The sequence below is a fragment of the Amblyomma maculatum genome, chromosome 7 (assembly GCF_055883805.1).
Source record: "Amblyomma maculatum isolate TAMU_Amacu chromosome 7, ASM5588380v1, whole genome shotgun sequence".
Lineage (NCBI taxonomy): Eukaryota > Metazoa > Arthropoda > Arachnida > Ixodida > Ixodidae > Amblyomma > Amblyomma maculatum.
The window spans coordinates 98,155,127-98,167,984 of record NC_139350.1 but is presented as its reverse complement, the minus strand read 5'-3'; the positions used below and the strand labels follow the sequence as shown (position 1 = coordinate 98,167,984).

Genomic DNA, 12,858 nt, shown 5'->3' with positions numbered 1-12,858 from the left:
CGCTGGAAACAAAATGACCGACTTTCTTTTAAGACTCATCCGCGCCAATAGAGACTCGCCCAATATTGGGGCGCGGAGGGGGAGGGAGGGGGGGGGGGGCGGTGACAAAGGTTTTGTACCGTGGTAATTGTATGTACAAGCCTGTGCTGGCGTTAACGGGCGCAATAATGTTTGCCACGAGGTGCACAAGCACGCCAGTGTGCCAGCGGCCGGTAGAAATAGTCAAGCAGTCGGCTCACTGCTGATTTCTTGCACTTACGCGCGTGAAGCGTGCGTTCGTCTCATCTCCTCCGTAGCAGTCAAACACGAGTGATCCTTCTTGCGCGCCTGCGTTCTGCGTGGCTACCAGCGGCACGCCAAATCTAATAATTTATTCAAATACCTTAAGGGCCCACTCGAAGAGAGTATTACATAAAGAGAGCACCCGAAAAACACTAACAACATGTCTTGAGAACTCAAAAGCAGCACAAGTAGCAAAGAACACCGCAAAATAAGCAAACATCATTTTGAAGTGCAATTTAAGTACTCGCAAAAAAGGGAAAGACTAAACAAAACAAAATAGCAGCAAATTAATAGAAAGTATGAAAATTTAAGGCATTTGGTAGTCATAATAAAAAGAGCGAGACAAGATGAGAAAAAATTACAAAACAACATTGACAAAACGCATTGGTGTTAGACTAGCACAACAAAATAACTATAAATTCAAAAGCACACAGACATCAAATCTGATATAACTGCGCAGAAATTTGAAAACCTGATCTGCGCCAACTTCATGGCAATTCAGACGGGAGGTTATTCAATTACACTGAGGTCTTGATTGTGCGTAATGAGTTGAGTGACACATTAAGCACTTGACTTTGTAAGGGTGATCTCGGCGATAGAAAATGACTGATGGTGCCTGAAAAAAATCGTCATGTAAATGATTATGCATGGTGATAAAGTTTATTAGAGAGTGATAGCCTAACATGTTTCCTTCTTAGCGACGGGTGATCCTATTCGCCGCAATTCGTTATTGTCGTAACACTAGAGTACGGGGAATAGATATTAAAAAATAAAACCAGCAGCCCGGCTTTGCAAGGATTAAATAATACGTATGTTATAGTCTTGACAAGAGTCCCATATCGTAGATGCGCATTCAATTTTGGGTCTGATTAATGTGGTGCACGCGAGTTTTTTAACTCGTGAAGGGGCTTGCTTTAGTCTATGTTTGATGCTTCCAAATGTGGGGTTAGCAGTTGCGAGAATGAAATTGATGTAATGACGCCAAGTTAGAGCTGAGTGAAACTATTGACTCTTAGATAGTTGTACTCGTTAGTAAATTCGACAACTTTGTTATCTATATGATAAGAGGTTCAAATACAGGAATAGGAGTGTATAAAGTTTGTAAAGTTACGAAATAGTTTTTTAGTTTCACCCGAAACTTTATGCTCAGAGATTCTCGTTGAATATTCGCTACCATCCAGTGGGTCTTTAATTTCTATGCATTGCGATTTTAAATACAAAGTTATCAAGTAACGACCTAAGTGCTAATGTCCCCACAAGCAAAAAGAACAAATTTACCACGATCAAATTTCTGTACGCTTCCCCCCAATATGTATTTTACGAATCAAACAGAAACAAAAATAAATTCTTTTTCCCACGAGTTCTTTTTTTTTTGCGTTAGGCAGGCAATATAAAGCAATAACGTTTTTCTCAAGGCCCACCTCATGTAGCAAATTAGTAGCAGTGGGCGGCAACAATCAGTTACGTTGACACTGTTGGGCATACCGCTGAAAAAACCTGGCAACATGTGTGGACCCGAATGGCGACGAAAGGAAGTCGCCGTCTTGATTTTCGTTCGTTCGCGAACAGCGCCTCGAGCGCCGTTGTTTTTGCGTATACACAGCTGCCATTCAGTCGTCTGCAGGTAATATTACAGGTAATGTTGCGTGCACTGGTGTAAGGTTTCTGCCTACATCATAGCATTTGCAAATTATTTATCTGCATGTGGTGCACTATAATATAGAACACTTTGCCTGTATTGTAATTAGTGATTTGGGTGTGCACCTTAATGATCGCTCGCTTTTGTCACTCGGCAATTTATTCCAACTGCGCTTGTCGTGCTAACCTGAGGGCATTTCTTCAGTAGTCGGAACTGTTGCCCTCACACGCTCTAAGGGTGTTTCTGTATCTCGTGTTTATGGTGACAGCCGCACACCACTTATAAGCACCATGCGGTTATCTACGAACAGACATGCTGTTTTCACCGCAATTTTAACTCGACTCACAGCTGTACACGGACGTCACTCACTGGATAGCAAGTGGAGTGAGAACTATGGATAAGGGTTTGCGAGGAGGACCTTCTTGTTTTGAACATCAAAGGTGCTCTAATACCCAGGTCACTTACACTAACGGTCAGATAACACTCATGACCTTAAACAGAGTGTTTGGCTAGGGCTACTATTGTTCCAAAAGTGATTTTCAAAACAGGCGTCTTTCATCGTGCTAAACCGATATTCGTCTGTTAAGAATCAAGTCAGAGGAGCCACAAGGCGCACAACGACCGTTCTTAGCGAGTTGCACGGTTTGCAATGCACCCATCTTTTTTAGCAAATACTTTTGCCGGGCTGCTGCTTAATTTTAATTAGTTACTCACCGCTCGGTGTCGTGGCGACTATTACACTCAGCACGGAACCCAGGAGCACGTCTCCCTGAGTTGGATGTCCTCTGCCTCGTCCGCGAACCGACACGTTGTATTTTCGACCAGCCAGTAAGGGCAGCGTGACGTTGAGCACGTTTGCGTCTCGTGACCAACCAGGAGGCAAAGGGAAATCTTTGCGTTCGCCGTCAGATTCATTCTTCTCCGTCCACTGCACTTCAAAGCCAAATGGCTCCGAGTTCCACATCACTGGACCCACGACGCTGATAACAAAGTTGTCGGCGTGCGCAGAACGCACGATGATATCAGCCGGTGCTGATGGTCCTGCACAGAAAATCAACAAACATTGCAACCAACGCAACTTCAAAGCCGCGAGACGGATGGCAGCTGCAGCAGCACTGTGCTCTCAGGCTCCTTTCCGACGAGTGATGTTTGTGATGATCGGTAGGAAAGGTAAGGAAACAAAATAGGATTCGCATTGCGCATTGAAATGTATAACAAAAAATGATTCCCTTTATTGTCTTCCTTCCCTGTTTTCCCTTGTGTTTTTTTTTATTCTGTTCTTTGTGGCTTTAACAAACTTTCAAGGAGCGCCAGTTGAATACACTGAAATATAGGGAAAGAAAAAATGCTTGTCCGAAATATTGACAATAACCTACTTACTGTTCGCTTGATTCCCTTATTTCATTCGCTTGGTGCTCAGACAATGCTAAATGCTCAATGTGCTCAATGCACATTGCTCAATGCTCAATCCGTGCTAAAGACCTTACTTGCTCCCCCAGAACAGCATGCACAATAGTAAACCTTACTTGAAGAGTGTGTGAAGAATGTGGTTTCCGCAGGCCTGTCGAGGACATTTCGAGCCTGCGTGTTTTCTGACTGGCTTGCGTACAGCGCCTGCACGGACACACTGTAGTGGGTCCAACCATGAAGGCAGGAGACCAGGTAGCTCGTGAGCGCTGGAGAAATTGTCGCACTGAAGGAGTGGCGCGTTGACTCTCCCTTGACGAGATAGCCTTTCAGCAACCTCCTTTCTGGTGGCTCCTTCCAAGACCAGGACAAGAGCACTGAGCCGTTTGGTTGCGCTTCACTCTTGAGGGAAAGTGTTCTTATATACGCTCTCTCTCTTTCTGCAGAAAAGTCAGTAGTTACCAGGTAAGTTGTAGAGAGCGAAACAAAGACCTACCGATCAAAGCAACGTAAACTTTAACTTTGATCGCGTCATTTCAATTAGTGGCTTCATGAGTACTGCAGCCCGTTGCACCAAGGATAAAGACAAGCGGCAGAGGAGAGAACCGCTAACTTGGAGCTAACTTTAATCGCCGCATATGCAGTTGTTTTTTAAATGCTGCCGCAGAAAAGACGAAAAAGCTTTAACTTCTGAAGTTTTCCGTTACGCAGTATTTACTCCACAAAATGCCCAAAAAGTGAAGAATTCACTTTATTGCGAAGAGCACACGTGCAAACTCAGCTTGTTTTCTCTTTTATTCTCTAAATGTAATCGGGTTTTCAAGCTTGAAATGATTTTACCTCTATTCTTGATATCAGTGAACATCATGCTAAACAAAAGGAAAGCGCGAAACCGTGCGACAAGAACGAGAACTTCAAGCCCAAAAATAAATCCAGTCTGGAGAAGGATACTGATGAGGCAGAGTTTACCTCAAACACATCGACGGTCTGCACCTGAATGAAAGGAACCACAAAAAAAATTACTGAAGTCATTTTTAAAAAAGGTGCAATGATTATGCTGATTTACGTTGAAAGCTATAAGCCTCAGTTGCATAATTTAGTAATCTACAAGCGATGCATTTATGCAAATCACACTCACGTATAGCAGTAGGACATGAGCAATAATAGACATACCAAAAGTGAACTTTTCCGAGACACACGTATAGAATTGAAAATCCGGAGTCCTTAAGAGTTTAGCAAGGATCATTAAAAAACAAATCCTGATGCCACCAGAGCGCCAGGTCTAATCAAAATGGTGCATAGAAAATGTCGCGGGTTAACTGTTGCTGTTCTTTCTTCAGTCAGAATTAGGTAGTAGATTTCTTATATGCGCTGGCTCTGATCTGGCAAACTTAGCTAACTCACTTGCAGTTTTTTTTTTATTATTCGGAATAAATGATAGCCCGCCAAGTCGAAAATTACCGCTTGACAGCACGCTCCATGCGCCCGTATGCGGCGTGATTACAGCTTTCCCATCAGCGAATGGGCAAACCCGTAACAGTTTTGCCCTTTCTGTGATGCTATCAAACCAGCTTTGCGTTGGCTGCTGGCTCGTACTGAAGCGCCAGCAGCTGCAGCCAAACAAAGCCGATGCACCAAAAAGGCATCCTCTCACCAGCTGGTAACTCTTCACAACCAGCAGCAAAACGAAACTGTTGGGCATAGCGCACAAGGTGGAAATATGGCAGCGTTTGACCAAGTCACGAAAAAGAGCGCTGGAATCGCGGCTGCATGGGGCATGCTGTCATGTGGTACTTGTAGTGCAAAAGCACTAATCCTGAGGTACAGAGCGTACCAACATGGTCTAATATTTGCGTCTGTGAGTGTTAACATTTAAAAAGCAACTATCGGAGCGCATCGTGTTTATACCGAGAAAATTCTTGTAGGAAGCGAGTAAGGAAGGTCGTAGAAAGCGGTTTGTTATTCTTTATTGCATTCTTTAACATAAATGCAGTACAACAAGTAAATACCACAGGGACGGGATAAAATTGCGCTTTCATACCATAGAAAAATTTCACTAAAATTTCTTCATTCCAGAAAATTTATCAAACGAGTTCAGCCATAACGTAAGCATGCGGAATCAGGTTACAACATCCGACAAATGCCCTTTTAAAAAAGGCTCCAGCTGCGACAACGCTGCAGGCAACAACGAACTCCGACAAATTATTCTTTACATGCACTTATATGAATGTGCGCAAAAAAAATAAGTATGTCTGGTAGCACACAAATAAGAAAAGAGAGAGAATTTGCCGAACGAACATGAGAGAAAATCGACATCACCACTGCTGACAGACAGGAAAATCTGCGATTACACTTTCCCAAATTGAACCCCAAATAAAAACTGCAAAATTGTGGTTGTACCGTTGGCACATTAACTCTTGACATAAACAGTACTTGTAGCATATACCACATTTTTGTATATGCTACAAGCTATACGCTACGCCGTGTAGCTATAGCCGCTACCGATCACCCGTATCCAGATTGCAACGCACTGCCTTGCGGTGCATTGCACGTCGGCTCCATCAACTTCTATTTGTGCACAAAGGCTTTCGCGCGTTATACTGAATTTTGTTACGTTAAAAGACTACCATTTTTGCTGAATAAAAATGGTTATGGTTTAAACAAGGCTGAACCTATGGATACGAGTGAAAGCTGTGTTAATAAGCATGGTTTAGCAATATTGTACATAATGTCCACTCTAAGCACAAACACGGTTTACCGTGGCAGCGCTCCGCGGAGCGCCAGTGCATCTATCGCGGTCCCGCACTAAACGAAATCGACGCAGGCGCAGTGGAGCCTGCATGTAGTGCTTTCGTGCCGTCTGCAACAAGGCAGGAGCAGCACCTAGCTCTCTTCATTTTTACAGCGCCCGAACACTCAGCCACTGCGCTGCTGAAACGCGCACTTCCTTCAATGCAGATGGTCGTTCCTTGCGCATGCAAATGAGAACATGCTGTTTTTAGGACCGCAAACTAAGTTGAATGCGTACAAATTGTTTCAAGGCAGGATTAGCTGTGCTTACGAGCTTTAAAATTTTAAAGAGAGACATGCTATGCGGAACACCGTGGTATAGGGTCCAGAGTAACTTGGCGGCCACCTTGGGAACTTTAAAATTCACTAGCAGTACAGAGCAGACTGGTACAACTTGCGTTTTTCCCGCGTTACGCAGGGCCGCCCCGGGCGCGTCTTATTGTCTCCCGAGACTCATTAATCGTGTGCCTTATCTACTGAGCCGCCGCGACGGGGGATTATCACGATTTTGCCTCAATCTAAATGCGACGAGGGCCCCCAATTAACAATTTATTAAGGCGAAAGCCATACATATCTTACGAGATGGGAAAGGCGTCGCCGGAAGCGCCGGCAGAATGTGTAGCAGCAAGTCATAGTCCCAAAATAACACGTGACGTCGAACGAAGGTGTATATCACCTCAGTACTCATATGTCATCCTTAAAAGTGCAATGCTAAGCCTTATCGCGCTATACTTAGTGATATGACGTTTTAACAAGTCTTGTAATCATGTCTAGTGATTTCACGTCATGAAATGTCATGAGATACCAAATGATAGAGGTGGAACATAATTTATATAGCGGCATATGAGATATCTGCAACTTAATAATTTTGTGACGTCACGGCTATCATAAAAAACGTGCCACGTGATTTGTGATGACAAAAAGCGCCACTTACCACCAGATGATGTGCAAAAAGTGAATATGTCACACCAGAGTAACGTGACAAAGGAATGCCACGTGAAGCAGAATGAATAGCAAGAAAGTGACATCATTTTGTAATAGTGACAGAGAACTTTCACAATGCTCTGAATGGCTTGCAAAAAGAGATGACGTAACACATAACCCACGTGGCAAGTAAATGTCAAGTGATTCAGGATGATTTCCAGAAAAGTCATGACGTGACACCATTGTCATGTGAGAAAAAAGCGTGACCTCATTTAGGAATACATGCAAAAAGCATTGATGTACCAGATTCCCGTGAAAATTGTCAAGAAATTTAGTATGACTACACAAAAGGTAATAGGATGTCACACGGACGTCATGTGACATGACATGCAGAAATTACGGCATCACACCGGAGTCAAGCGACGAAGAGGTATGACGTGATTCAGGATGACTATCAAACAGTGACGAGCCCTGCCGCTGTGGCACAGTGGGTGCGACGCTGGACTGCTGAACCCAACGATGCGGGAACGAATGCCATCCGCGGCGGCCACTTTTCGATCGAGGCGGCAAAAAACAAGACATCCGTGTGCTATGCGATGTCATTGCGCGTTAAGAACCCCAGTTCAGTTCAGTTCAGTCGTTCAGTCGTGTCCGACTCTTCGTGACCCTATAGACCATGCCACGCCACGCTTTCCGGTCTCTCACTATCTTCCTAACATCACATAACTTCATCTGCAGTGCCTCAAGGATGCCATCTAACCATCGCGTTCGCTGCCTACCCCTTCTCCGGCGATCCTCAACCTTTCCCAACATCAAATCTTTCTCCAGCGACTCCTCTCTTCTCATCAGATGACCAAAGTAGCTGAGCTTTAACTTTAGAATTTGACCCTCCAATGAGCATTCAGGGTATATGGTCGACAATATCGACTGATTTGATCTTCTGGCAGTCCAAGGAACTCTCAAGAGTCTTCGCCAACACCATAATTCAAACGCGTCAATTCTTCGGCGGTCAGCCTTTTTCACAGTCCAACTCTCGCATCCAAAGGTAGTCGAAATTTCCGAAGGCATCGGTTACCGCATCTTTAATAGCCTGAATCGCATTTGAACTTTGAACCAAACTCACCAAACAAAACAGTGAGGGCATAATACCGGAGTAAATATGACAAAATATCACATAGATTGGGAACATAAGCAGGAACAAACGCTACTTCTTTCTAAATTCTCCCACTGAAGCAGATATGAGTGCCCTCAAAATTTATTGGGGCATGCTGTCCTAGATGGATGGCACACATTATAGAAGCAGCTGTTGTGCCGTCAACACAAACAGAACTTCGAGCAGGTTTTTCTTGGCCGGAAAGGCCGCTGGAAGCGTTTTCTTCGCACGTGGCGGAACATAGCACAAAACAAAGGCAGCAGAGGTGAGGAAGAACATGAGCACAGCTCAATTCTCTGCATTTACCTGCCGTCGCTTGACACCTGCGCGCGAGTCTTGCACTTAAGAAGCCGCACTCGACTTACGGTGCTGCCTTGGGGCCCTATTCTCAACACGCATGGCTGCTGTGGGCGCCTTATGGCTCCTCTGGTTGGTTCTCATAATAGTCACATGTTTCAAATTTGAGGCGCCAAATTCTAAGCGGTTGAAATGGTTTTTCGCAGTGACGCTAAAATGACATCCCCTTGAAGACACATTATAGCAGAGCTATTTATTATGCTTGCATGGTAAACATCAGCAATTGTGGAGGGAAATAGAAGGTATAGATCATAGAGAATAAAAAACTCTTGTGCCAGTATTAAACATGGCGTGAAGTGCACTGCTTACTGTCAAGGGGCGCTTCCTGAAGTCTGATTAGCTGAGGTTGTGTAGCGGGAAATACGCCTTGCATGCACATCATATGGTGATGTCTTGCATACACATCATACGGTGATGCCAAAATGATGTTTTAAGACGTATAGGATGTACTGCCATTGCCGTGAATGACAGAATTTGGGCGCCACGTTTGGCCGCCACATCGAGGCGAGCGCAGAAAAACATGACGAGTTGGACTTGAAGTATAGGCGGCGGTTAGCTCACCTGCAGTTTGGCACACAATTAATATGGGTGATGAAGCAAGCTGAGACATCTTGTATTTGCAGAACGCACTGAAACGACATCATACGGCTTCTTTTCAGCTGTGCAGTGATTCAAATAATTAGTAATCAAGACGCAAGTTTACAGCCGCACGAGAGCACTAGCTGTCCTCCCTTTGGAAATGCTTTGCTTTCACAGGACAATAATCGATATGCGCGATTTTTGCAAAGTGCAGCAATAGCGGTCTCCTAGATTGACCTTGGCTAGCACAGCGGCTGAGCTGCACGAGACTGGGCATTTAAGAAAGTACCGCTATGCTTTCAAATTATCGGTCTGCGTGATTTGTGAGTGCGACCACCTGAGGAGCGATATGGTGTGGTGGCAGTGCAGAGAACTTCGCGACAAAAGACAGCGAGGGATCACAAGGCATACCTTAAACGTCGCACTTCATGTGTTCTGGCAGTTGCTCAGATACCCGGTGTTTCAAGGCGTGATCGCTGTGGTGAAAGGTTTGACTGCAATTTGTTTAAGTGCTAGTCTCTCAATATATGCTCTTTCTGAATTAATCGTCAATTCCATGAGTAATGAGAGTGTAGCACAAGCATTGTCTGCCTGCCAAGACTTCTGTCCGAGTGGTACTTCTGCTAGGTTACTATTAATCCTGCCTCCATAATATTGTGCTGTGGACCACATCAGCCTTAAAAATATTGCCTTGTCCCTTTCTTAATATATACTTGCCTGTGCTTGTGCTTTTCCCATCAGGTTCCTGCCTCCATCGCTAAAGCCTGGCTGCATTAAAATCAAATTAGCGGTTGACAATTTTATCTCTTTTTCCACTTGTCTTTGTAAAATTCTAGGTATTGAAACAACGAAATTAAATAGAACAACCTTTTTATTACTTGTCGCGTCTTTATGTTTAGTCGTTTTGTATTCTCTTATGAGCTCATTATTAGTACCACCTAGTTGCATTTGAAAACATTATGTGCATGTGAAGAACATGTGTGTGAGTCGGGAGAATTTGATACAAGACGAAGAAGGAAAACCACGTTTGAAGAAAGAAGAAGAGGAAAACGGAGAGGTTGGCTCGAGGAGCGCGAGGCACGAGTAGGGAAGAACAAGCAAGCATCGGAGCCGATCGGCTGTCCAAGGAGCTCGGAGCGGTGCGTCTTCTGCCAGGCCTGACCCGGGAATCCAGACTTGGGGCTTGCCGGCCGTATCCTGTCCTGTTCTACTGTTGTCCACGAAGCTCGGAACGATGGTCGGGCCCGGGAGTGCCACAGCGCCAGCTCTTCACTGGCACGAGCATTCGGCGCCGTGCTGAGCCTATGCACAGCGGGGAGACCGGACTCATTGGCCGTGGTACGATAACCCGAGGCCTCGTGCTTCCACTGGGCCTCATTCGGTGGCCTAGCCTTCCGCTAGGCCTGCCGAGTCCCTATGTGAGCGACCATATAACGCTTGAACAACCGGAGCGAGCGTCTACACCGACTTCACGTTCCTGCCTACCCAACGAACTGGTGACTGTAGACAATTTTGTGTTTATTCTTCATCCTACTCTCGTCCCGTCCATGTGTGTACATAAAATTATTCGTCGTTAAATTGGTCGGTCTGGTCATCTATTTAGATTGCTGTCTCTGAATAAACCACAGAACAAGGTGGCCAGAAGATTTAAAGAAAAGAACCTGACAATTTTGGCGTCCGCGACAGGACCAGGCCGGCCAAGCAGCATTTTCCCGCGGCTAAAGATTGGAGAAAAATGAGTGCACCAGAGTTGCTCGCGGCAGGGGAAGTATAGGTTTGCAGGGAGTCGAGTTGCGCGAGTGGGTTGAGAAAGAATTGGAAAAGGCAAGGGAAGACAAAGCTGCAGAACGCGAAGAGAGAGCTGCAGAACGTGAAGCGAAAGCTGCAGAACATGAAAGAGCGAAGCAGCTCTTGGAGCAAGAAAACCAGAATTTGCAGCTACGAGTACGACTTGCGGAATTGGGAGAAAACCCCCCTAGTTTTGGAAGCGCTGAGAACGGTACCGTACCAGCTCCGTCTTTCCCAATTAGTCCTCATGGATAGATTCCACTGTTTAATGAGGAAAGGGACGATTTGGACACGTATTTGAAGCGTTTTGAACATGTCGCCATTGGCCAGGGCTGGCCGAAAGAGAAGTGGGCCACGGCTTTGAGTCTGTGCCTCGGCGGAGAAGCTCTCAGAGTCTTTGGACGACTCTCTCCTGAGGGCTAAGTCAATTACGATGTAGCGAAACTTGCCTTACTTCGGAGGTTCCGGTTCACGGCTGAGGGCTACAGAGAGAAGTTTCGGGGAAGCAAGCCGCAAGATGGTGACAGCTTCCCAGTACACCACAAGGCTGTTAGGTTTTTTGACCGCTGGGTTGAGATGCGAGGACAAAATCGCACGTTTGAAGTGGTTCGGGAAGCTGTCACAATCGTTTAGTTCTCTTCTTGCGAGAACATGATTGTAAAACGGTGGACGAGATTGCTGAGGCCGCCGATCACTTTCTTGAGGCTCAGCGACAGAATAACCTCGCGGTTTTTAAAGATAGAGCTGAGCAAAATTCTGCGAAACCGCAGGACGCAGCCCCAAACCCAAAGACTAGAATTCGATGCTTCATCTGTGAAAAGATCGGACATAGGTCGGCGGATTGCCGTACAAACCCGAAGCCCCCATATTGCACATTATGTCGCAAAACTGGGCATGAAACCCAGTGTGTCGATACGGAAATTCAAATGGCCGGGAGACGTATGCTTGCTGCACATCCCCTCGAGATTCCCGCCCTGGTCGTCAGCTAGGAAGAACATGCCTAGATGTTCGAGGGGACGATTCGGCTCTTAGTCCATCTATGATTATTACCAACATGCCGGTGGAGCATGGAGAAGTGTTCGGACAAGCAGTGTCGGTGCTGCGCGATGCTGGTTCTAATACATCGTGGTGCGTCAGGCTTTGGTTCCCGAGGCTGCGTATACTGGTGAATGAGCATCTTTACGTTTAGCGGATGGTTCTGACATCGAAGCGCCTGGAGCGGAGGTTATTATCAAGTCGCCATACTTCACAGGCAAAGCTATTGCTAGGTGCCTGCCGACGCCATTATATGAGGTAATTATCGGCAACGTTCCGGGTGCAAGCGCCCCATTCGCCGATGTTCCAACAGTCTTGACAAGCCAGAGAAGCATACCTGCCAGTGATGATGGGTCCAGTGTTTCTTTCCAGGCTTTGGAGGCAAAAGTTTCAGAGACTGGTTTGGGTGCCCCGCAAACCGCGCTCCAAATATCTCGGCCGGTTTTTCGCAAGAAGCAAAAGGATGATGCCAGTTTAGACGTGTGTCGTCGCAAATTGAACAAAACCTATCCCGGAAAACGGTAGACGGCCTACACCTTCCATCTTGTAGACAGCATTTTGTTCCGGACATATCAAGTTTGTCCTGGAAAAATAATCGAACAAGCGGTCGTTCCAAAGGTTTTGCGCCCTCAGGTCCTCGTGCAGGCACATGAAAGTGCACTTGTAGGCCACCAGGGTGTCAGAAAAACTACGGCAAGAGTACTTGGTGACTTTTATTGGCCAGGTGTGCAAGCAGACATTAAGAGGTTTGTGAGGTCGTGCGATGCATGTCAGAGGACTATCCCGACAGGAAAGCTGAGCAACGCTCCATTAGGACGCAGGCCAAAGATTTAAACAGTCGTGTGCTGCGATGGAGCCTGGTATTGCAAGAGTATTCGTTCCGTGTTGAACACATCAAAGCCTC

At 45.8% G+C, this 12,858-nt stretch overlaps 1 protein-coding gene across 2 annotated transcripts in view; it reads right to left on the bottom strand.

The window, feature by feature from the left end:
• Positions 1-12,858, bottom strand: part of LOC146184021 (uncharacterized) — a 121,171-nt gene that overhangs the window by 63,791 nt on the left and 44,522 nt on the right. For both annotated transcript variants that reach the window (XM_084609267.1, XM_084609266.1), the window contains exons 4-5: positions 3,448-3,768; positions 2,636-2,962 (exon numbers count right to left, since the gene is read on the bottom strand). In XM_084609267.1, the coding sequence (XP_084465393.1) occupies positions 2,636-2,962; positions 3,448-3,768 (648 nt within the window). The remainder of the gene's footprint in view (positions 1-2,635; positions 2,963-3,447; positions 3,769-12,858) is intronic.